At 50.9% G+C, this 24851-nt stretch overlaps 1 protein-coding gene across 7 annotated transcripts in view; it reads right to left on the bottom strand.

Annotated features, from left to right (window-relative positions):
* SGSM2 (small G protein signaling modulator 2) overlaps positions 1-23694 on the bottom strand; it is a 37280-nt gene extending 13586 nt beyond the window's left edge. For 2 of the 7 annotated variants that reach the window (XM_040455519.1, XM_040455520.1), the window contains exons 1-12: positions 23552-23608; positions 20019-20094; positions 5874-6036; positions 5441-5602; positions 5060-5127; positions 4816-4961; positions 4343-4477; positions 3694-3818; positions 3224-3291; positions 2856-3016; positions 2559-2685; positions 833-967 (exon numbers count right to left, since the gene is read on the bottom strand). In XM_040455519.1, coding sequence (XP_040311453.1) covers positions 833-967; positions 2559-2685; positions 2856-3016; positions 3224-3291; positions 3694-3818; positions 4343-4477; positions 4816-4961; positions 5060-5127; positions 5441-5602; positions 5874-6036; positions 20019-20094; positions 23552-23608 — 1423 coding nt within the window. Of the gene's footprint in view, positions 1-832; positions 968-2558; positions 2686-2855; positions 3017-3223; positions 3292-3693; positions 3819-4342; positions 4478-4815; positions 4962-5059; positions 5128-5440; positions 5603-5873; positions 6037-7774; positions 7980-20018; positions 20095-23551 lie in introns of those variants that run through there. The other 5 variants (XM_040455521.1, XM_040455525.1, XM_040455522.1 and 2 more) reach the window with 5 other exon arrangements.
* Positions 23695-24851: the final 1157 nt, after the last annotated feature.

The following is a 24851-nucleotide window of genomic DNA, read 5'->3' as shown; positions in this document are numbered from 1 at the left end:
AGCCTTCTCAGGTCCCCTGGCCAGTCACTTTCTAAAAAAAGAGCAGGATTCCCTCTCTACCAGCCTAGCTCTGTGCTAAGAAAGATGGGTGGTACACAGAGGAACAAATGCTGAGGGGCCATGGGCACTGTGCTGTGTCATTTACAACGAAGGGACCTCTGTCCCTGTGGATTCCGGGCTCTGTGAAGGCAGGAAACACCTATCTTATATCCCTGGCACATTTATTTCCAGATTTCATGCTGAAGCACCAGGCAGTACCTGCCGGAGCCCTCAGCCCTGCTGGGTAAACCCACCCCTAGGTCCCTTCCCGTGGTGGCTCCAGCACCTCAACCTGAGCCACAGGACTCATTCGTGTGAGCTATCCAGCCTCCACCCCCCCCCCCCCCCAAGAAGGGGCCTGGTGCCCCTATCCTGTTTCTGTCAAGTCAGGGACCAGAGGTCCAGGGCTGAGGGTCCAGCCTTCCCTGCCAGCAAGGCACAAAGAGACACTGCCTCAGGTTTGCCAGCATGACCCCCTGGAGTGGGAACAGTGCTCGGAGAGCCATTCAGGGCTCCCAATAGTCAGACCTTCCTAGCAGACGATCCTCCCTCTCAGGCATGAAGCCCTCTCCTTACACTACACCAAGTGGGGAGCCCAGAGCCACCTGCTCTTTGTACCATCCCCTCTTTTTAACGGCACCTCTTTCCACCCTCCCTGACCTGCCTCCTGATGGGGGACCGCCCTGGGTACCAGTCCCATAATGCCAACACTGCCGTCCGAGCCCCTGCGGTGGGTGGCAGGTGGGCCAGGGGGTGGGGCGGGGCAGGGCAGGAGAGGGGCAGGGATAAAAACCTTTCATCGGATTGGGAGCTGTGAGGTTCCGCGAGCAGATCATTGAGAGCATCGCGTGCAGTTTATCCTCCTCTTCCTCATCATCGTCCACCGAGGCCGCGCGGCTGGCCGCTAGGTGGTGGTAGTTAATAGTGACTGCTCAAAGAGAACAGCGAGAGAGGCAGAGGCATGAGGACCCTGGTCCAGGCAGGAGGGACCAGACTCCCTCCTTATGGGGAGGGAGCAGAGTCTGGGTCACCTGGAACCTGCCTGGCACGGAGAAGGGGATGTGGGATGGAAAGCTCTCTGGACCATTTATTGGGGACAGTATGGAAGAAAGTGAGGGAAAGCGGCAGCTCCAGAGCTCCACTGGAGACCCTCTCTAGGAAGAACAGAAGACAGAACTGATGGGGGAGCAAGGGTAGTGAAAGACAGGGACCAGTTGGGACAGGCAGGCGGCTCAGGAGCTCCCCAGCCCTGGCCAAGGCTGGGTACGACTGTCGGCAGATGGATCCTGATCATTCTTTAGCTCGCATCACGGTCAGGCTAGACCAAATTTGAAGATTACCCAAACCCCCTCTTCAGACTGTAAATCCAAAGTTCTCCAAGGTTTGCCCTGAGCTGCTCTTGAGGAGCCTGAGTCACTCGGCTGGGTTTCAGCTCCTGGGGCCCTGGCTTGCCCTTTGGGGAAGCAGTCCTTGAAGCAAAGTGACCAGAATTGGGAAATGCCAAGGCTTAAAGAGGGGAAGCGGAGACTAAGTAATCTAAGCCGAGCAACAGCCCAAGATTAAATGCCAGGTTTGCAAACACATTCTGACACAAGACATGACTCCTAGTTAGGTACCTCTGGAAGGGGAATCCCCCTGTCTTGTACCCTTCAAGCCTGTTGGGGCTGGTTGTGCCATGGCTGTGTGTTAGCAGTCTGGGTAATCTGTCCACTAATACAGAAACAACTTGCTCACAACTTATTGGCACAAGTTGGGAAATTTAGGCAGCAGGTGGTCCAGCTGGCAGTAAATGCTCCACACTGGTAAATTCTCTGACCTTATCCCCACGATTGGCGAGTCTGGCCTATAGGGCGTACCAGCACTCAGACCAGAAAAGAAACTCTGGTGTCACCAGATACCTATGCACAGGCCCCATGGGCCCAAAGGTGTGCAGGCAGGGCAGGACCCATGAGCGCCCAGCCACCTTTTCAGCCCCCAAGTCCCCAAGGTCCCCCAGGCAGCTCCAAGTTTCACCTTCTTCAGGTGCATCCCTACTCCAGTTAAAGCTCTTCTCATCGGTAGCTAGTTTGAGAAGGGCTCTGGCTCTGGAGGAGTCAGTGAACAATTTGCACCGTCCATAAAGAAGCACTGATTCTGCACCCAGGCTGCCTTGTGGAGGTCAGGTTGTGGGCCAAGGAGGAATGTAGAGTTCTCCATCTTCTATTTCTGGTCTCACCACATTTTTTTTTCCTTGGGGCAGGGAAGGAAAGGCTAAGAGGATACTGTACAATATCGGCTGAGCCAAGAATCTTGGGGTAACGAGGCGGAGGAAGACAGCTAGGGGAAGAGACAGGCAGCTTCTCAGAGGGATGATGTGCAAGGGATGGTCTGGGGAGAGGCTGAGTAATGAACCCCTCCTCTCAACCTGGCCTGGTCAGTGAGTGGACCCTGCCTGTAGCCCCTCCTGGGTCTCACTGTACTCCCCTACCTCCCTGAGCATCTTTCTCCCTTCCTCCACGGATGAGGCCTGGGATACTCACTGTGCTCGTGCCTGTGGCCGGGGTAAATGATCCGGAACACGTAGTCTGTGGCCCTCCCGGTGCCCATCTCCTCCACATCCACAGTCCGCATGCTGCTGCGTTTCCGTAGCTTGGGGAACACTTTCCCCTGCGGAGGGAAGGGTGGGTGGTCAGCCTGTGCAGAGCAGAGTCTGATCCGAGGTCCCACCCAAGGCAGCCTCTAAATTGGAGAGGCTTTCCTGGAGAAAGGAAGGAAGGTGAGCAGAGAACCCCCCTCACACATCCCTTTACTCCAGAGTGTTCCAAGCCCTGAGGTACCTTCCCCTGCTGGGTCCAGAGCGGGGGCTCCAGCTGTCCTCGGGGCAGAAGTCCATTCTCCAGGCAGGACAGAAAGGACAGCAGGTGTCCTCCCTGTGGGAAGTGCAGTGGCGGCCTCTGGATGCCATCCTGGCTCACCAGCACGAGTGTGCCGCCGCTCTCTGTGGGGTGTACGTGGGCGAGTGAGGCTGGGCCTCCCTGAGACCTCTTGGCCATCACCACAGCCCAGTCAGCCAGGCCTCCCGGTTAGGTGAAGCACGGGGATGACAGGAGGAGGATAGGATATCCAATGGGCCATGCACAGCATGTGGCTGGGAGAAGGCGGTCTTTTTCCCCTCAACCCTGTACCCAGGACAAGGGAGGCTCACTTTGCTGGTGGCAGTGGATGCAGACAATCTGACTGAAGGGCACAACCAGGGCATAGTCCCAGTAAACGCTGGAAATGAACCAGATTGGTGTCACTGTGTCCCAAGACCTGTCATCCCGCTTTTTTCATCTCCCACCACCAATACCTGTGAAACTACCCTGAAGACAGGAGGACCATAGCCGAGAAGTGACCTCAGCCAGCCATGTCCCTCTGGGCCCCGTGCTGTCATGGCACAGAGCCCGGCAGTCTCAGCTGCCTAGAGCTTGGCTCAGGCAAAGCTCTTCATGCCAGGCCTGGCTTGATCTTAGAGAGCTCTCTCCAGGCAGCCTATTCCTGCAGTTCTTGGCATCAGGATAAGGAGTGAGACCTGCCTCCTGGAGTAAGCTGAGTATGTCCACCCACCTTTCCCCCCAGGCAGGCCCCCCCCCCAACCCTTCCCTGGCTTCTGGGAGGGAGTCCCAGAGCCCCCACCTTTTCTCCAGCTCGGAGTCCCCCAAAGTCCCGTTCATGAGTTGGTTGGGGGTCCATTTCAGAGTTAGGCTCTCTGCGGACTGGTGCAGGGAGAGGTAGCCAGGGACAGCCTCCATGTCCTCCTTCTAGGGGGAGGAGACACAGCAGAAGGGAGAGGTGATAAGGGGTCAAGGCTCCCAGGGGAGGCCTATGGGAAATAAGCTCCAGGCGGGAGCTGGGGAGGCTGATCTAGCATAGTCACGGGATCCTGGAATGGAGGCCAGGAGGAAGTAGGGGAGAACACAAGTGACATGTAGATGTGGGCACCTCCTCTCCCTGGCTGGTCTGGTGCTGCTACTGGTTCTGTCTTGTTAGTCTCCTGGATGCCAGGTACATCCTGGGCCAGCCATCCTGTTCGTCCTGTCTTCTGGCTGCCATTCCCACTTTTGGATAGCCTGGTTCTCAGTTATCCAGGGCAGATGACATTCCTGCCTCCTGCCAACTCAAGGCTGGGCACAAGGCTTGTGAAACTGTGAAGTGGGGGGCAGGGCCCTTTCTCCCCCTTCTCGCTAGTCAAACCCCTGAAGAACGGGACAAACGTGACTGGAAGGTTCCAATCCTGGGGCCTTCAGGAGAGGGAAAGGAGGGGTGGGCATTAAAGTTTTCTTACTGGCTGCACTAGCACGTTGTTCTTGCCGTAGAGCAACCGTGTTCTTGAATTCTGGTGCAGGGACTCCACATACTCGCGGGCACAGGCAGCTAGCCTGTCCTCTGATGCATTGCCACTTGAGTGCCGCTTCCGAATCTGTGCAGAAAGGCACGGCTCAGCCCCCAGCCCTGGGAATCAGCCTCAGGGAATGTTAAGATTCCACACAGACCCTCTAGCTGACCCAGGGGTCCACTCTGTCCTGGGTCTGCTCTTGGCCGCCCTCTTCTCTCCAGCCATGGACCATTGGTGTGCTCCTGGCATTTATATGTTAAGTGCCAGTGTGGATAAAAGGCTCTCCTGAGGTAACCAGTACCTTGGTGCATCTCCAAGGCCCAGATTGCGTCTGCAAAGAATATGGAGGCCAAACTGCCCTTCCATACAGGCTCATGGGCATAGCCTGGATAAGTATGAGGGGTGGGGAGAGGGATACCTACTCCTAGGGCTGGGCGCTTTGCAGGGGAGTCCTGGCGATTAGGGGGACCCCGGATACGGTGCCTCTGGACTAGCTCATCAGCAGAGGGGTCAGTCCAGTAGTGATCAGCAGTCTTGAGCTTGGTGTACTCCAAGGCACAAGGTCCCACTGTGAAGACAGGGACAGTCAGCTCACACGGTGCCCCTTTAGCACCTGTCCCTCAGCCCCCACTAGCCCAGCACCAGCCTCTCTGCTCTTAGGCTCACCTAGAAGAGAGGCCAAGATGGGGCCAAATACAGGATCTGCCAGTAACGCTTCCTTCTCGTAGTACTTGCTGCCAGGGGGAGAGACAGACAGCAGGACTCATTCCAGGGCAGTCAAGCTTACCAAGCAGGGACATCTCCACAAAGACCACATTCATGTGAATCACTAAGAAGTGAGTACATAAGGACTGAGCTCTTTGTGGGGTGCCTGGTGTGGTCTACCCAGGTAGGGTTCCTGGTGTAGCACCCTTTGGGGTGCTAGAGGGGAAGACGGGGCAAGTCTATAGACTATTGTGAACAATCAAGCCTGCTGAGGCGTAGGGGTGCAGGGCTGCTCAGGAGGTGGGCCCCAAGGAGGGGCTGCCTGGGGGATGGGGCAGTCACCTGCAGTTTTCCACGAGGTACTGCATGACCCTGTCCAACACTTTCTCGATGAGCGCTGTGCGTACCCATATGTGTTTTAAGGCCTGTAGGCTGAGAGCCGGGGCCTTCCCGCTGGCAGAGCCCTGTCTCCGCAGGGCATCCTGGTTGCCCGCTGAGGGTTTCCTGCAAAGAAAGTGTGAGGGCTTGGGGGTAGGCCCTGGACTGGTGGCACTGGGAGCAGAGTTTGGTGCCACAAGAACCCAGAGGACTAAAATGAGGGGTTGAAGTGGGGGACAGGGCATTGTGTCTAAAAGGAGCCAACCCCCACCTTTAGGCTGGTCTTTCACCCAAGGGGCCCGGCAAGAGATGAGCCCAGGAAGCCAACCTGGGAAGTAGCAAATGCCAAGTTCAAAAAGCAGAAGAGAGGGATGGGAGGAGCTGGCCTGGGGCTCACCTGCCCTCTACTTGTTGCTGTAGCTCCTGTACCTTGTGGCAAATCTCCCCAGCCACTGGGCATGTCTTCCCCACCTTGGTGAACAGGGCTGCCATCTTGTCACTGCGCAGGAAGCCGGCAGCACGGCGTCTCAGCTGATGTAGCAGGCAAGCCTCCACTGCACCTGAGCCACAAAGGGAACGAGCACCTGAGCCCAGGTGAGAGGGGGAAAGGGAGAAACACTCCTCTTCCTCATACCGATGGAGAGCAGAGGGGCAAGGGCGGGCTCTGACCCATGCAGGGATGAGGGGGAGGGGTTTCAGTCTGAGGCAAGCCATGGAGACATACCCTGACCGCCTTCCAAAATTCCCCTCCCAGTCTCTCTGCCCCTGGCCAGGGTGGACCTGCAGGGGCTGACATGCCATACCGTCCCTCTCCCTGTCCCTCGCCTGGTGTGTCCATGCCTCCTGTATGCAGCATCGCCCCTGGGACTGTGAGGCCCAAAGCTGCCAGTCCGAGTGGCTCCTCACCTGCCCACGAGGGCAAGCACGGACTGCACCTATACAACAGGGACTGCAGGGAGCACAAAGCCCAGCAGCCCTCCTGGAAAGCATGGATGATGTGGTTGCTAAGGAACAGAGCTCTGGGAAGGAGCTGAAATATTGATGAGGCCACTGCAGAGATCAGACCCAACATCAGCCCCTGAATTATTGATGAGCCCTGCAGCCAAGAGTGAGAGGTTTCTATTTCCCATGCTGGGAGGATTTCCCTTCACTCATTCATGTTTTTAGGGGCTAGTTTTATTCTCTCCATCTGTATCCTGTAGGAAGGGCTTGGTGGGAAAGGGCGGGGAGTTGCCCTGGTATATATAGAGCCTACAAATATTAGTATGTGAGGGGGCGGTGCTTGGCCATTATCAAGGAGGGAAAGCCCTAGAAAGGGGAAGGGATTTGACTGTAGTCACACAGTGGCAGAGCCAGGACCATGACCCAGGACCCCAAATCCTAGCCCAGACCCTTTCACCTTCTCCAGGTATGTTGGGGGTGCCACAGGTGTGAGGAGGGCTCCCCTCATGTCACAGGTGCTCTTTCTGCATGGATTGACAAGTGCTGTGCTAGAGGGGGGAGTCAGAACAGGGTCTGGAGCTTAGCATAGCCACTTGATACCCCTAGGAAACGTGGGTGATAATGCTCTGAGCCCACTGTCATCTGTGAAATGGGGCTACTTAGGATTGGCGTGAAACGTTACATGAGATGAAGGGCATAAAGCCCTTGCACGAGTCTGGCACACGGGAGGCACTTGGTCTTTGCCGGTGCCTGAGCCCTCAGCCCTTTTTGGCAAGATCCTATTCCACAGTTAAGCTGCAAGGGCTGGGTTTTTACAAGACCTCTCCCTGGCAGGAAGGGGAGAGGGCACATTAGAGAGAGGGCCGCAGGCTGTCCAGAGGTGGGTGGAGATGCTATTCTCTCAGGAACAGGGGAACTGAGGCCCCTCAAGTCGACTGTGACTAGTGCTGTTAGAATATGAAGCCTGAGCTTAGGAAACGACCAGTGACCCTGGGCTCTCACCTGGTTTTCGTCTTCATTTTTAGTAACTGGAAGGCAGTCACTGCTGTGCTATAAGGGCTTTGTCTGGCCTGCTCCTGTACTGAAGTCAAGAAGTTGGAGAGAGTCCCTGGGACCAACCTGCAGGCCAGACCCAGTGAGAACACCCCAAGGGAGGGGAAACAAAGCAGGACCCTCCTCCTACTTGTTTCCTTCTGGGCTCTTCCCTGGTTGGGCCTCAGAGGACTTTATTTTACAAGGCACAGCCTTTCCTTCACAGCACGTTCATACACGTATGTGCACATGTGTATGCAGACGTATCTACATATTTACTTGTATGGGGCATGTGAGGGAATCTCTGCTTAAATGTCCACATACTCTACTCCATGGCTGTCCCCTTGGTCTCTGGAGGTCCTGTGTGGCCCTGTGGTACACAGGTGAATGAGTCCCAGTCTCTTGGTCCTGGGGCTGCAGCGCCTGTAGGAAAGTGGTGACCGTTTCCCGGGATTGTATGCCCCATTCAGAGTGCTCTGGAGAGAAGCGGCACTGAACACAGCCAGAGTGGCAGCTGGTGGCACCAGTCCTGCAAGGAATCATGTGCCTCAGTGATGTGACTAATTGCTGGCATAATGAGACATTAGCCTTCCCACCTTCCCCAGGAGACAGCAAATGCAGCCAGGCTGGGGAGCCTGGGGATGGCAGGGAGCAGCACTCCCATCCCGCCTGGCCTCACCCACCCTCTCAGGCAGCCTCTGAACACAGGCATTAGGGCTCTCTGGGGTGAGCGGAGGCATTCCTCAGCAATTACTGCAGGTAGAGAAGCCCAAACATCACGCCTAGTACCCTCCTGCTCACCCCACAGCCCATACGTTCCTTCTGTGAAATGCAGGCAAGATGCCAGGCAATGTCTGGGGAAGGAGAAATCCCTCTCAACTCTCTACTTTCCAAGCAAAGTAAATGATCCTCTATGCCAGGTATATCCTAATCCAGTTCCATGGGCTCCTTGGCCAGTGGCTGTTCAAACTACACTTGTTCTTTCCCATTCCCACAGGGCTGTCTACCGCAGAAAGTCAGCACGCGCAATGAAAAATACTGTGTGCGGCATATAGGCAAGATAGTAATATGATGATAGTAACACTAACAATGATCGAGAATTGAGGGTTTGTGGGTGGGCTTCTGGGCCTTCCAAAGACCCCCAAATATTGCATACAAAATTGTTGGTGTGCTCCAGTATGACTAGGTGAGTGCTCTTTGTCTGGATAAAGGATCCAAGATTTTTAGCTTCTAAAAGGAATACATGACCCCCAAAAGTTCTAGAATCCCTGCTCTAAGACTTTTGGGTTGCGCTGAACCACAGATGGTTCCACTGGTCGAAACTCAGAGATGCAAGAATACTCTCCCTGCCCCACAATGTACAGTGCAACACCACTCAGAACTCGGTTGCAGAGCCATCAGCCACAAGGCCCAACTCTCCTGCTGCCCTCAGTCTCCAGAGAGGGCCTCTCACAGACTGTCAAGCACCCTTTCCCAGCAGAAACCAGCCAGAGGCCCATGTCTCTCCTCTCCTGACTGAAAGCCCAGAGCACCAAGCAGAACTCCAGCTCCTTATTCAGCTTTCTGTCCCAGACTGCCACCATGACCATTCCCTAGGGTGGAGGCCTGTGGCAGGAGATGCCAATCATGGCTCAAGCACCAAGTCAGCTGAACCTCTCCTCCTCCTAAGTGAAGGTTCAGGAGCCCCTGTCCCACTGGGTCCTGGTACCACCCACAGCCACTCTGGATCCGCCAGAAGAGGGGTGAGATATCCCTGACAATATCCAGCTCAGTGTACTAATTAATAAAAATCAACGCTGGTTTTGGTCATTGGTTGGGGTGGAAAGGTTTGGGTAAATGAATTGAAACGGAGAAACAGACATGATTCAACAAGCATAACCCTCTCACCCCTCACCTTGCTCTTGGAACTTTGGAGTCATGGTGCCCTCTCTACTCTGTCATCCCATACGACTGACAAGAAGGCCCAGGGAACTGCAAGAACTTTGCTGTGGACATTTCCTCTCCCAAAAGGTCTGGTACTATCTACCAAGGGAAAAGCTGGGAATTACAAGCCCAGACTAGCCCTGGAACTTTGCCTCACCAGCCTCTGATGTGCCAATAAAGTCTGTTAAGCTATGGGGCTTAACAATGGCTAAATGGGCTGGAGAGCCCAAGTGCTAACAGAATCCTAAAGGGCCCCTCCCACAACTCCTTACATACCAATTTAACCATTCCCAGGAGTCCAATTTAGAACAGAGAAGACACGGGTAGATAGAGATGGCAGGGACCCAGGAAGTTACTAAATCTTCTCAGACCATACTGGGAGGAGAGCTGACTGGCACCACTCCAGTGGAGGTAGGGTGGCACTGTCTATCACCATTGCAAATAACCTCTGACCTTCTTCTGAGAATCTAGCTTACAGATGTAACTGCAAGAGTACTTAAGTTACAACAGCAAAAGACTGGAAACTATCCTCATGTCCATCAATGTGGACAGGTTAAGTATACATGGGGCATTCATACAACAGATTATTAAACAACTCTGCAAAAGAATGAGGATGTTTTCTAGGAGCTAACAATGAAAAGTCTCCGAAAGCAAGATGCAGAACACTATGACTGGATGGATACCTTTTCATTACAAAAAGGGTACGTGGGCAGTAAACAAAGAATATAATTTCTCTTATTAGGATAAAAAACTCTGGAAGGATATATAAGAAACAAAAGTGGTAGTGGTTACCTGTGTGGGAACAGGTAAGTGGGGGGAAAGTGGGTAAATGGCGGCAGGAAAAGGAGTAAACTTTTCACTGTATCTCTTCGGTACAGTTTTGATAAAAAAAAATTTTTTTTTTACATTTATTTATTTTTTGAGAGACATAGAGACACAGAGCACAAATTGGGGAGGGGCAGAGAGAGAAGGAGACACAGACTCCAAAGCAGCCTCCAGGCTCCGAGCTGTCAGCACAGAGCCTGACGTGGGGCTTGAACTCACAAACCATGAGATCATGACCTAAGCCAAAGTCGGACGCCCAACTGACTGAGCCACCCAGGTGCACCTGTACAGTTTTGATTTTTGAACCAGGTAACACGTTACCAATTCAGAATAGTAACAAACAGGTGACCATCCAACCCAGATACCATGATTCTATCATGAGACGATGTTAGAGACTTTTTCTAGCCTGCGAAATCAAAACTCACAAAACTCAGAAAGGCTGGGTCTGTCCATGGGCACCCAGTCCTTCACCAGTTCCCGCAGCATTCCTCCCAATTGGCTTGGTTCCCCACCCCCACAGGAATACCTGGGCTCTGCTTAGGGAAGCCATAAGTGATCTGAGCTGGGCAAGGACCAGAGAAACAATTCAGTGGGCTAGCACAAGCTGAGATGTCACAAGAATGGACTAAAACTGGGGTGCTTAGGTGGCTCAGTTGGTTGAGCGTCCGACTCTTGATTTTGGCTCCGGTTGCGATCTCATGGTTTGTGAGTTCAAGCCCGCATCATCAGGCTTTGTGCTAACAGCACAGAGCCTGCTTGAGATTCTCTCTCCACCTCCCACTGAAAATAAATAAAACATTTAAAAAATTTTTAAAAATGGACTAAAACTATGGCTGTGCAGCACACACAGCAGTGATTGTTGAAGGGTCCTCAGCCAGCCTAGGGAGCCTCAGCAGCAACCCTGGCTATCACATATATACCTATGTTGAAAGTTGTGCTCAGCAGCCCAGAGGCCTGGTAATAGGGGGAGCCACTGAGTGGCCTTCAGAGAACTAGGCCAGTTGGCTGAGATACAGGGACACTATATCCAGAGTTAGCACAGCCTAACAGGAAGGCTAAGCCCAAGGCACTGAGCCAAGAAGGGATGGTAATGGGAGGAGCAGGTGTGGAAAGTAACTCCTGCTCCCCCACCTCTGCCGTCTGCCATCTGTGCAACGGGGGAGTTCGGTTGTAGTTGCCATAGAGAACCTAAGCGAGGAAAGTGCAGGGTGGAGCAGCTAGACAGGTGGATGCTTTGGGTCCTGGAGTTTTGAGGATACTACTTAGAGCAGAATTTTTATTTTTATTTTTTTATTATTTTTATTTAAAACAACTTTTTAAAAGTAATCTCTAGGGGCGCCTGGGTGGCTCAGTCGGTTGGGCGGCCGACTTCGGCTCAGGTCATGATCTCACGGTCCGTGGGTTCGAGCCCTGCGTCGGGCTCTGTGCTGACAGCTCAGAGCCTGGAGCCTGCTTCAGATTCTGTGTCTCCCTCTCTCTCTGTCCCTCCCCCTCCCCCACTCACACTCACTCTTTCTCAAAAATAAATAAACATTAAAAAAAAAAATTTTTAGTAGGAACTTCTTCCAACTGCTAATGGGAGAAGTCAGTGTATTGTATGTAGCAGATGAAGTGGGAAGGGCAAAAAGGAGAGGCAAGGCATCATCCACCGCTCTCCTTCCCACTTCCCTGGCTGGCTATTTCACCCATGGATTTGTAACAGTTGCTTCTACCTGGAATGAGCATTTCTATGGTAACTAGAGTACATTTTCTCTCAAACTGCATTAGTGACGCTGACTGTTTGCTTCAGCTTTTGAGGGCAGTCAGCCTTGTTCAATGCCCTGAAACAAGAAAGCAACTCTCCCCTCCAGACTTTCATTAGGAGGAGAAGGCACTGCTCTGATATTCCAGAAAGCAGCAGGTGAGGGAAATGAAATTCCTAACACATACACCTTTCTTCTTTGCCCTGATGGAGATGCAGGGCAGAATCTGAGTGTATAGTGCTCACAATGGCTTCCCACAGACCAGGCCAGCGTTGGCCTCCCTCAGTTCAGCAAGGGGTTCACTGTCTCCCGGAGCATCTCTGGCCACCATGAGTCCACTGTTTGGTGACGTGAGCTACATCTCCATAAGGGCCAACTGTTCCTCAATACCTCACACCACAAGGCTCCTCTCCTAGGTAGGCTACACAGATAGACCCATTCCTGGGCAGCACAGGCTTTGGAGCAAGACACATGTGGGTTCAAACTCTGGCTCCTTTCCCTATCTATTTGACTTGGTCCAAACCACTAAATCTCTCTGAGCTTCAGCAGCAATTAGGGAAAAGAACAGGTCCCATCTCAGTAGGTTTTGAGTGACTACAAGCCACAGGCTATGCAGAGGTGCAAAAGGCTCCTTGCTTTCTTCTCGAGTACACTGAAGGTGATCATGAACATTGGTGCTTTCTTCTCTGCACCTCATGCCCATCCCCTGCCTTCTCTTCTGTCCCTCCAGATGGTCTGGCTATGTTCCTAAGGCCACCTACACACTGGGTTGTCCACCTACACACTGGGTTCCAGCCCCTTTTACCTCTCAAGGACATCATTCCAACAAACATCACTTCTCTTCCCTGTATCTTTAATATTTCCCTATTAGATACTACCCATTTGTACATAAACATAAAAAAAAAAAAAAAAACCCACCTACGACCAATACCACCTCCCTTGGTCCTATATCCCCCATTCAGGTATTGAACCATTTAGCTAGTCCCCTTTATGTAAAATTTCTCAGGACAGTTGTCTATACTCACTTTATCTCTTCCTCTTCCCATCCGCTCCCCCTGGTTTTCCAACTTTCTTTTCTTTTCTTTTTTTTTTTTAAGTAGGCTTCGCGCCCTTCACACCCAGCATGGAGTGTGAACCCACAAGGCTTAAACTCACGACCCTGAGATCAAAACCTGAGCTGATATCAAGAGTCAGACGCTCAACCAACTGACTGAGCCACCGAGGCACCCCTCCTCCTTTAAAAAAATCATTATGGGGCACCTGGGTAGCTTAGTGGGTTAAGCATCTGACTACAGCTCAGGTCATGATTTCATGGTTCATGAGTTCGAGCCCTCCATCAGGCTCTCTGCTGTAAGCACAGAGCCACTTAGGATCCTCTGCCCCCTCTATCTGTCCTGCTCATGTGCTCTCTCTCTCTCTCAAAAATAAATAAACATTAAAAAATAATCATTATGGAAAATTCCAAACATATACAAAAGTAAAGAGGACGAAAGAATTAACCCCATGTACCCATCACCTAACCCAAACAATGGTCAAGTCATGACCCATCTTGTTTCAGCTGTATCACCTCCAACCACTTTTTCACTTATCCCCAGATTATTTTGAAGTGAATTTTAAATATTATATATTTTTATCTATAAATATTTCAGTAGGTATCTGTAAAAGATGACTCTTTGAAAAAGATGTATATAATACCTTGATTGTACCTACAAGATTAATAAAAATTTCCTAATATTATAAAGGTTCCCTGATTGAGTTCCTAGAGTTCAAATTTCTCTAATTATCTAGATACTCCTCACAGAATCATGGATTCTCAGATGGAATCCTGGAGAAGGTTCTAGGAGACTTGATGGGGAAGGTTTTAGGGTCACTTTTTTTTAAAGTTTATTTATTTTGAGAGAGAGAAAGAGACAGAGAGAACAAATGGGAGAGGAGCAGAGAGAGAATCCCAAGCATGCTCTGCACTGCCAGGACAGAGCCAGACTTGAGGCTCGAACCCACAAACTATGAGATCATAACCAGAGCAAAGATCAAGAGTTGTTTGGATGCTTAACCGACTGAGCCAGGCATCACTTTTTTTTACAAAAATTCAAGTGTAATATATTTTAGTTTCAGGTGTGCAACACAATGATTCAACATTACTCAGTGCTCAGGATGGTAAGCGTACTCTTAATCCCCTTCACCAAATTCACCCATCCCTGCTCCCTGTAGGATCACTTTCAAGTACAAAGAAGAAAGTTTCTGTGGGTCATTGCGGTGGTGATGGCAACATTTATTGAGCACCTACTGGCTCCATGCTGTGTGCTTTACCTGTGTCACTCCTTTAGTCCTTACACCAATCTTCCGGGGTAGGTTCAGAGTTCTTTGGGGCTGCTGTGGCCATGGTCACACACTTAGTGTCTCAGCTACCGATCACCACCATATGCCCTCAGCTTTGCTCCAAGACAGGGTGAGAGGAGCCACTTCCCCAGAACAATCCCCATCTGGATTGTTTCCAGATGGAAGGCAGAAGGCAGATATCCTGAGAGTGAGCTGTTGATTCAGTATGGGTGGGAAGAAGAGAAAAGGAATCCCTTTCACTGAAAAGAGACAGACCAAAAACTGCCTGGAGCCTGAATCTCAGAATGTGCCGAAAGTATCTGGCTGCAACATCTCAGGCGAAACGCAAATCTTTCCACAGCACCTGTTTCTCACCCAGCTCATTAGCATCTCCTTGCCATACCCCAGAGGAGCTCACCGCAGCCACAGCCGACCTTCCAGGCTAACGAAAGCTGCTTAGCAACAGGGAGCGGGTGGTTAATAAAGCCCTGATGCCGTTCCCAGCTCCATAGGCCCCACCCCTGTCTCCCATTTACAGCTCATCTTTAGCCTGAAGCAACAACCCTCAGGTTGAGGATCTAAAGACCGGTGTGGGGAGAGCTAGGAACTGGGAGACTGAGGGGCAGGGCTGACTTCCCCCTGGGCTCTGATCCCAATGCCTTCTGGGGAGAGGAGACATTGAGAGTCTGAGAACCTGCTGTGCCAGGAAGCTCTCTGTAAACCTGCTCTACCCACCAAACTTTAAAATCCAAACTCAGCACCCAATCAGAATAGAGCACACAGAAATACTGTGGAGGCAGCCACACCCAGACATGAAGGAAGGGCAGGTCCAGAGAAATGGTGGCTTCTCTGGTGCTCCAGGGTTGATGCCTGAATTACTTCAGGAAGAGAGCGAATGAGTTCTCTTAAAGCATGTGTATTATTATTTTGAATGCAAAGTTGAAAGGCTAAAGCTGGGACAGTTTGTTTACTTTAACCTTGAGTTTCCCACAAACAAAAGTTAAAAGCACCTTGCCCTTGGGGAGAGGGGGTGGCAGGAGATATCAGACTATACCTGGAGGTTTAAGAAGCCACAAGGAAAACAAGGAGAATTTGATTCAAAAGTCTTTACATTTAAATAAAAATTTCAGGGGCGCCTAGGTGGCTCAGTCGATTTAGCATCTAACTCTTGATTTTGGCTCAGATCATGATCTCGTGGTTCATGGGATCGAGCCCCACGTCAGGCTCCTCACTGATGGACATGGAGCCTGCTTGGGATTCTCTCTCTCTGTCCACTCCCTCGCAATGCATGCTCTCTCTCTTAAACTTAAAAATAATAATAATAAAAGTTTCAAAGACCATATCATGGAACAAAATGCAAACTTGACAAGACTTTTTAAAGACAAAAAGGTGGTATCAGTGGTAGGTTTGGGCTTACTCTCCAAGCCTCAGCCTCTGCCTGTGGGAGTGGGCAGTCACATAGGCCGGATCCTCTGACAGCCATGCTCTGTGGTTGGAGAACAGCACACAGAGAACCACTCCCTGCCAACCAGGGGTTGCCAGCAAAGCTTCCACACAAGATTTCCTCACAAGGTTTCTACCTATAGGAGCCTGACCAGCTTCTGGACAAACAGGTTTAGGAACAACCACAACACACACACGTGCACACACAAGACACATTTCTTACCAGTCCTGGGAGTCTCCCTCCTCCTGTGGATAATAGGAACAGGGGTCTGGTGCAACTTTCCTGGGTTTGCCCAGGGTCAGGACTCAACTCAGGGATTATTCAATTCCCTTTCTAAGGCTCTCCAGGAAGATTCTGTTTCCAGTTCAAATGTCTCTATTCTAAGGAAGCTCAGAGGAGCTCATCTTGCCGAGGCCTTGCCCTCCTCTGCCAAGAACAGAGGGGCCAGGGCAGAGTAGAGGGGCCCAGGGCCCCAGTACTGTCCAAACTCCAGGAAATGTGGCTATTCTGTGGTTGATCCAGCCTCCACAACCTCTGCTCTGCTCACCTCTCTCCTCATCTTCCCTGCACTCCAATTCCTTCCAGAACAAAGCTGGATTCTGAACAAGGCTAGGACAATAGCACAACCCAGTCAGTATAAGACTGGATCTACTTTAGACTAGAAATTCATTTCAGAGCATTTGCCCAGGGGTGAAGGAGACCGACATATTAGAATCTCCAAAATGCCAGAGGGGTGGAGTTTTCCATCAATACTTACCTATTCTTCCCTGCCTCTTCCCAAGAATCCCTGATTACCATTCTACTGTATGATGCATGTAAACGGCTTGCAGACAGGAAAAAAGTTTGATAATCACTGCTTTAAACGTGTCTTATTTTGAACCCAAACTGGGATTTACCTCACCACCGAATACCAATTTTGACGAAGCCTAAGGGTTCCTTTTCCCTGTGGGCTTGACTTAGCTTTATACAGCTTTATACTTAGCTTCACAGCCCCTACTGCTAGCATTCTCCTCAGTGTACGCACCGAGCCCAAGGCAGGGGCAGCCGACTGGCAGAGGCTCAGAGATGCCTTTTGTTTGGCCCACAGATTTTTTAAAAATGGGAATTAGTTGGGGCACCTGGGTGGCTCAGTTGGTTAAGCATCTGGCTTCAGTTCGGGTCATGATCTCAAGGTTTGTGGGTTCAAGCCCCACATCAGGCTCCATGCTGGCAGTGTGGAGCTGCTTGGGAGTCTCTCTGTGTCCCTCTCTTTCGGTCCCTCCCTCATACGCGCTTTCTCTCTCTCTCAAAATAAATAAATAAACATAAAGTATATAAAAATGGGAAATAGTTGGGGCACCTGGGTGGCTCAGTCGGTTAAATGTCTGACTTCGGCTCAGGTCATGATCTCACAGTTCGTGGCTTCGAACCCTGCGTCGGGCTCTGTGCTGACAGCTCAGAGTCTGGAGCCTGCTTGGGATTCTGTGTGTGTGTGTGTCTCTCTCTCTCTGCCCTTCTCCCACTCACGCTCTGTCTCTCAAAAATAAATAAACATTAAAAAAATTTTTTTAATGGGAATTAGTTATTAGCCTTTAAAAATTGGGGAATTTCAGAGGTGCCTGGGTAGCTCATTTGGTTAGGCAACCAACTTTGGCTCAGGTCATGATCTCGTGTTTCGTGAATTCAAGACCCACACTGGGCTCTGCAGTAACAGTTCAGAGTCTGGAGCCTGCTTTGGATCCTGTGTCTCCCTCTCTCTCTGCACCACCCCGACTTGTGTTTTTCTTTCTCTCAAAGATAAATAAATAAACATTAAAAAAATAAAAATTGGGAAATTTCATATAAAAACCCAGACTTCTGTCTTCTCTTAAGAGAAAAACAAAGGCCATGGCAAGCCTGGGCTGGCATTCCTGCAGGAGCTGAATAGTGGCAAGCAATATTCAGTCCATCCCAGTCCCCACCACCACTGCCTGCAGCGTCACACCCAGACAGCTTCTTGTGTGGACCTTTTCCATCTGACTGTAGACATTATTTAAGTTTGTGCTAGCAGACCTAAAGCACCTCCTGAGATCCAGCAGAACGGGGCTCCTCTTGCTCCTGGGCTGACTTTACAATCCTGGAGACTTGGGTTTATTTCATAGACCCTTGCTCGGCTTCAGCAACCAAAACTGGCTGAAAGGAGAAGCAGCATTCCTTTTGAGGGTAATATTCCTGCCTGCTGGGAAGAGCCTGGGGAGGGGAGGTGGGGGGTGGGGGGGCTTCTAGGCAAGAGACAAAAGCAAAGCGAAAGCTCCATTGCTTCCTGGGGGCCTCTGCAATGATCACAGGAGAGCTGACAGTTTCTTCTCATCCCAATTGGCCTGAATGTGAGATACCCACAACTTTTCTCTCTGCCTCTCTTTCCCCTATTCCCCCTTGGCCACCCACGTGTGGCGCCCATGCACAAGCTGTTTGCACTATTTTGTTCTGTTTTCTGTTTGTTGAATGTGCTCTGGATAAGGAATTAAGCCATGCATAATTGGGCCACCAGCAAAGCCCTTCTGGTGACAACAACAAATAGTGGCTAATGTTAGGAGCACACAACACAGGTGGAAAGGAGCAGGGGTCTAATATTCTTCAAAGCCACTTACTGAAAGACTACCATGCTTCTCCCCTAACATAGGTTCTGCCTGAGAAAAGGTGAGATGAGATTGTTCCTTGTAACCCTGAGAATCATAACATATCTTAAAGAACCAGGAAACACCCAAAGGGAGATGTTGGGAACTGAAATCCTGTAAACCTAGTTTCATCCTCAACATCCAAAGGAGAAGGAAAGACAGACATTTCCTGAGCTCTTCCAATGCTAGAAATGTTCTCATGCATCATCTCAATCCCTCCAAAGATTCCTAGAGGTAGGAATCACCACCCTTTTTTAGGAGAGCAAACTAAGGGTGATGGAAGCTAAGAAACTTGTCCAAGATAACTTAGCAGAGCACCAAGATTCACTTGCATCAGTGTGTCACTCAGGCTGGGTCCACAGGCCATCTCTTCCCGATAGCTGTCCCTTATCTCTCGGCTTTTATTTTCTCCACACCTTTATCATACAGGATATATTTATGTGTGCACGTGTCTTCTGTCCCCAAAGAATGTAAGCCCTTGGGGGCAGAGACTCTGTCCATCTTGTGACTGCTATTTCCCTATGCGGAAACAGGATCTAGCACATGGTGGACCCACAGCATTTGTTGCTGGACTGATGGCAGGCAGCTTTATATGCCTCACCATGCTACTGTCTGCTCCTCTCACTCCGAAACACACAGCCTCTCTTCACAAATTCCCAACACCAATCTCAGAAGCCAAGGAAAACAACACAGAGATGGCAAACTGCTCTTTAGAAAGGGAGTTGAAAGGAAGATAAAAGTCCTGGAAATCCAAGAAAACTCTATTGTGTATAGAGACTAGCTTGCCCCTGTAAAGGCAGAAGTCTTCAGGAGAGGAGGAAGTGATGGTTTATTACCAACGTTCTCCCTTTTAAGGTGGGAAGGCTTTGGGTTTCCCTCCTGTTGTAGCTCATGCTGTTTTGCCCCCAATTCAGGGTCTGGAGAACTGAGAATGCCAGAGCAACACAAGTGGGATTAGTTAGAAAGTTGAGGGGCGCCTGGGTGGCTCAGTCGGTTGAGCGTCCGACTTCAGCTCAGGTCATGATCTCGCAGTTTGTGAGTTGGAGCCCGCATTAGGCTCTGTGCTGACAGCTCAGAGCCTGGAGCCTGCTTCGGATTCTGTGTCTCCCTCTCTCTCTGTCCCTCTCCCCCTCACGTTCTCTTTCTCTCAAAAATAAATAAACGTTAAAAAACTTTTTTTTAAATAAAAAAGAAAGTAGATGTGGCACAGAAAGCATTCCAAAACACAAACCCTTCCCCAAAGTTAAACATAAACCAGAGCAGCAGTTCCCAGACCAGAATCACCTAGGTCAGTGGTTCTCAAGGCGTGGTCCCTGGACCAGCAGCTCAGAACCATGTGTGAACTTGTCAGAAATGCCAATTCTCAGGCCCACCCCAGACCTATCAGAATCAGAAATTCCAGGGTTGGGACCCAGGAATCTGTGTTTTAGCAAGTTCTTTGGGTGACTCACATGCATACCAAAGACCAAGGGAACTAAATACATATACAAATCCTTTGGCCCTGGAGATCCTAATTCAGTAGGTTGGGGACAGGGCCCAGGGAGAGCACAAGTACTTCACAGCTGATTCTAATTTGTAGCCACATTTGAAAACTACTAAACCTGAGCACTCCTCTTTCCCTGGCCCCAGGACAGTGTCCTCAGTTCTAAACCCTCTTCCCACTGCCCCCAGTCACTCACCACACAGAGCAATGATGTGGCTGCTATCTTCATGCACAAACTTCCTGGTGACAGCTTCCTCCATGATTTGCTTCACCTGTGGACAAACGGGCAGCATCTTACTGATTTTTCTGATCAAAGGGTTGTGGGCAAGTAAATAGCTTGGCTCCGCTCTCCTGGTCTATCTCCTACTCTACTTGCAGATTAGATAGTAAATAGGGATGGGAGAGGTGGGGAAGCCAAGTGTCTTCTTGGAAAGGCAACCAGGTAGAGAGATGTCATCCACCAAGCAATCAGTGCAGATGTTCCAGTCCAGGAGGAAGTGCCTTGCTGTGGAGAAGACGGACAGGATGCCATTTGCTCATGTGTACTTAGCTGGAGAAGAGCTTTTGGGCAAACTGTCCGTTAGGAACAAACTAGCTCATTATAGGCTGTAGATAAACAACCTGCCCCTCATTTACTTCTTCAATGTTCACCCAGGCCTCAGAGACACTCTCCACACGCTTGCAAGCCCAGACTTCTTTCTGTCTAGATAGAACCCTGATGTTTTGGGTTCCTACATGGATATAAAAGTTTCCAAGTACCTTGTAAGATGAGCAGTTACATCTGTCTTTAAGAAAGCCCTTTTCAAAAAGCACATACACACAACTTTTTTATTGATGTACATAAAACTACAGGAAAGGGTATATGTCATAATTACACAGCCTGATGGATTTTCACAAGCTGAATCCACCTGTGAAACCAGCATCCAGATGAAGAGACAGAACATGTGACCAGCATCCCTGAACACCTCCCACTGTCATGTTTCCTTCCACTCACTACTCTCCTCAGGGACATGTGCTATCCTGACTTCTAACAGCATAGAGTCTCTTTATGGGTTTTCATACTGTTGATAGATAAAATCACTGTGTGTAGTGTTTTGTGACTGGATTTCTTTCTGTTATAAGATGTGTTCACATTGTATGTACTTGTGGATTGTTCATTCTCCATTATGTTAACACACAATGAACTGTGTGTAGGTAGTTTCCAATTTGGGGCTGTCATGAATAGTGCTACGATGAACATTAAAAATATGTTTTTTAGTAAACATAGGTGCTCATTTTTTGCATTTATATTTCCAGACAAGGCATTTCTGATATGTATATTCCGCTTCACTAGATTTTGCCAAATAGCTCTCCAAAGTGGTTGTACCAATTTACACTCCCATCAGCAATGTATGAGGTTTTAGTTGCTCCCAACATAGAAGTCAAGCACTTTTGATGTCCTGGGGGAATTTGCCAAGAAACAGATACTAATACTGGAGATTAGAGAGATGGATTACCTCAACCCCACTGTAAAATCTTATATGAAGTAAGCTCTGGGCAGAGCGTGTCTTTGTCATTCTCTGGACAAGGCATACAGTGTTCCGATGCTGCCCTTGCTCCCAAGACCCTTGCTGAGGACTGTACAGTTTGGAGAGTGATAAAGCTTCTAAAGCCTGCAGAGGAGGTAGGGAGGACCTGGAGGCTTCTCCCTATTGAAACTGCTCACAGTGAGCAGTTAGGTAGAGGGGAATCAGATTGATCCTGCACTCTAAATTGTTAAAAGCTTCCTAGGTTACTTGCCAAGCGGTGTTTGTATTAAACAGAGCATAAAGTCACAGTTTAAAGACCTGCGGGCATCTGAAACAGGCCGGTGGGGCAGATTTGGGGGTTAGAAGGACATACAGAGGACTCTAGAATTGTATCAGAAATTCTGTATTGAAAGTCCAGCCTTGCCTACAATTATCCCCACTTCCTCTACTTGTGGAAGAGGAAGGATATATTTCTCTCTAAATCAAGTGCTAAAGGGAGAAGGGAACTAAGAATTCAGAGCAGGTTAAACTTTGTCAGGTAATATACATAGCTGTGGCATATTTTGGGCATTTCTCATATTTGTTTAGGAATCATTCTTAGAGCAGTATAAAAAGCCTTGTAAGTATTGAAAAAAAGAATCATGGTATCAGAAATCTTTCCTACGTCCCTGACCAACTCTAAATTTGGAGCACAGCAACAATCCTAGCACATCCATCCATGGTTTAGGTATGGCTACTTTTTTCTTCTTGTTTATACTGTTCATATGAGCCTCTGTCACTAGACTGCTTGTTTCCCGAGGATAATCACTATGACTTGGGATTTCCCTTTTGCTTGGGGAGACCAGGGTTTAGTTGAAATGCTGATTTGATGTACTCCTGACCTAAAATGCTTTCTTGGCCACTTCACACAAAAGTGGTGAGGCAGCTTCTCACACACAGCTGGAAAGGTGAGGACTTTGACTACTTTGCCAACAAGAGGGAAGGGCACAAATAAATGTTAGGTAGGGCACAGTAGCCAGGCCACACTTAATGCAGGAGAACCATCTAGGGCCTTCCAGGAGTTTATGAGAACACATAGTCTTCTCCAATCCTGAAATTCTAGGAAGAGGTAAAGGAACCATTATGGCACACTTTAATATATGAGATACATATCATCATCCTTCTTTCAGAGATGAATAAAATAAGACTCAGGTTAAGTAACTTCTTCAAGTCACACAGAGTTAGGTCCAGAGTATTCCAAGGTTACACATCCCTACAGATCTTGCAGTCTCTAAAATCAGTAGATTTATTTACCAAATACTCATTGAATGTCTACTGTGTGCCAGGTCCTGGATACAGAATAGTGGACAAAACAGACTGGTTTCCTGCCCTCATGGAGTTTGCACATCTGGTAGAAGACAGCCACAAAGGTAGTTGCAAGGAGTTCATGGTTCCCGAGGCCTAATCCATTCTAATCCATACTGCAGGTTTGAGCTCTCCAGCTCTCATGTGCGGTGAGTCATTCATATGGGTACCCGCCCCCCCCCCCCCAACACGATGAAACTGAAATGGGCTTTAGGGCAGGGTCAAGGTAAAGGACGTTAGTAGAGGGGAGAGCTTTTTTCTCTTTCTGACATTTGGGGTGGGGCGGGAATCCTTAAACGGGGAAAAAAATCTTGAGTCTTAAAAAAAGCATTCTTAACCTCCCCCCCCCCCCCCCATGGTCTCTGGGTAGGGAGGTGGGCGTGGAGAAGCAGCGAGGTGTGCGACGAACCTCCTGCAGCCGCGATTCAGTTCCCAGAGGGATCCCTGAATCTTGGGTGTAGGGCAAACCAAAGCTAAGCCCCCAAACCACGCGTTTAGCGCTGAGGCCCTCGCGGGGCCCCGCCCCTGCCCATTCGGCTTGGGCAATGAAAGGGCAGCACCACTTCTCCAGAAATCGCCACCACCCCTCCCCCGACCTTGGTATCCCAGCGCTGTTGCCGTCACAGGGCGGGGAACTGCGGGATCGCGGAGCAAACAGGCGCCGGAGCGCCGGCCTGGCTCCTCGGACGGAGGGGTGCTGCCCCAGATCCGGGAGAGAGCCGGTAGCCGCAGCCAGTCCAGGACCCCGCCCCCGCCCGGCCCAGGCCCGCGGGCGCTGGTGCCGGCGGGGGGTGGGGGTACGGACCTTTCCGCGTCCCCCCCGCCGGGCAGCGCGGGCAGGGACGTGAGTCTCCGGGGGTCTTTGCTCCTACTTTACCTCCTTCTTTACGTTCCACAGCAGTTTCTCTTTGACTGCGTCCTCCGCGCTGCCCATGGTGTGGCGGGTGGCAGAGAGGCAACGCCGAGCTGTCCCCCAAGCCCCCCGTGCGCCCTCGCTTCCTCCGCGCCTCTCCGCTCAGCGCCCCACGCGCAAGGCGGAGCCCCCGTCCGCCGCGCTCCCCGCCCGCCGCCACCACCGCCGCAGCCACTGCCCCGTGCTGGGCTCCGCAGCCATCTTCCGAACCCCGCACAGACGTCAGGAGGCTGGCCCGGCCCCTTCCCACAGTCGGGGGCGGGAGGGGGGGGTGCGCTCAGCGACGGGGGGGTCGGGGCGGGGGTGAGGCTGCGCGCGCCCGGGGGCGGCGGGCCCCCGGGCGCGCGCCTAGCTGGCCGCTGTCATGGCAACGCGCCCGCTCCCGCCCCGAGGGCGCGAACCCCATTGTGAGCTCCCGCAGCCAGTTCCGCGCCGCACTGCGCGCGGTAGCTGGCGCGCTCTGGACCCCGTGGCTGAGGGAAAGTCACTCGCATCGGAGCTGGCCTCAACCCAGCTAGACGCTCCCTGATTTCTACCCACTCGTTTTCCCGACGGGAAGGGCCGGGCCATTCGCTCCTCGAGTCTGGCTCTCTAGGAAACTAGCGTTAGTCTCCTGGCTGAAAGGCCAGAGCTCCATCATTCCTCTAAATCCCCCAGTTGCAAGACTTGTGGGAAGAGGAGCTGGAGCACAGTCACCCCGAGATTGAAGAGGCTGAGTTGCCTGTGAGGGCTCGCCTGTCAAGGCCAGTTCTCCCTGTCTGGTACCGTCCTGCCTTCAGCTCTGCTGGAGCGGGGGGCGCGGGTTGGGATAACGGTGATCAGCGGGAACTTGTACGGAGCCTTCCACGCGATTTTCCCTCTAGACCTCAGCAGGCCATAAGAGGAAGAAAAGATTGCTCAAAGTGGTAACACCTGCTGCTGCAAACTGAAGAGCGGCGTGCACAAATCTAGGTGACAGGAAGGGCTTAGCCCTCTTCCACACGAATGGAAAAACTTCAACAGCTGCCTAAGGTGATGCAACTAGATAGCGCAAAAAATGAAAATACAGGTAGCAAAAAAAGCCCTCCGGGGCTGAGAGGCTAAACGTCGAGTCTACCTCCAGCTTTTTAAACCCCCCAGCCGTAGACCGCCGCGTGGGAAAAGTTTACTCGGCGGTTTTGCTGAGACGCCGGAGTCTTATTTCTGAGCCTGGTTGGAAGGACTCTCGCGAGAGAACGCGGTGAGCCCCGCCCCGCCACGGGGAGGGAGGGGCAAGGAGGGGGCC

Source organism: Herpailurus yagouaroundi, unplaced genomic scaffold, assembly GCF_014898765.1.
Source record: "Herpailurus yagouaroundi ecotype Mexico unplaced genomic scaffold, PumYag 215, whole genome shotgun sequence".
Lineage (NCBI taxonomy): Eukaryota > Metazoa > Chordata > Mammalia > Carnivora > Felidae > Herpailurus > Herpailurus yagouaroundi.
Note: the sequence above shows the minus strand (reverse complement) of the source record. Positions and strands in the feature narration are given on the sequence as shown.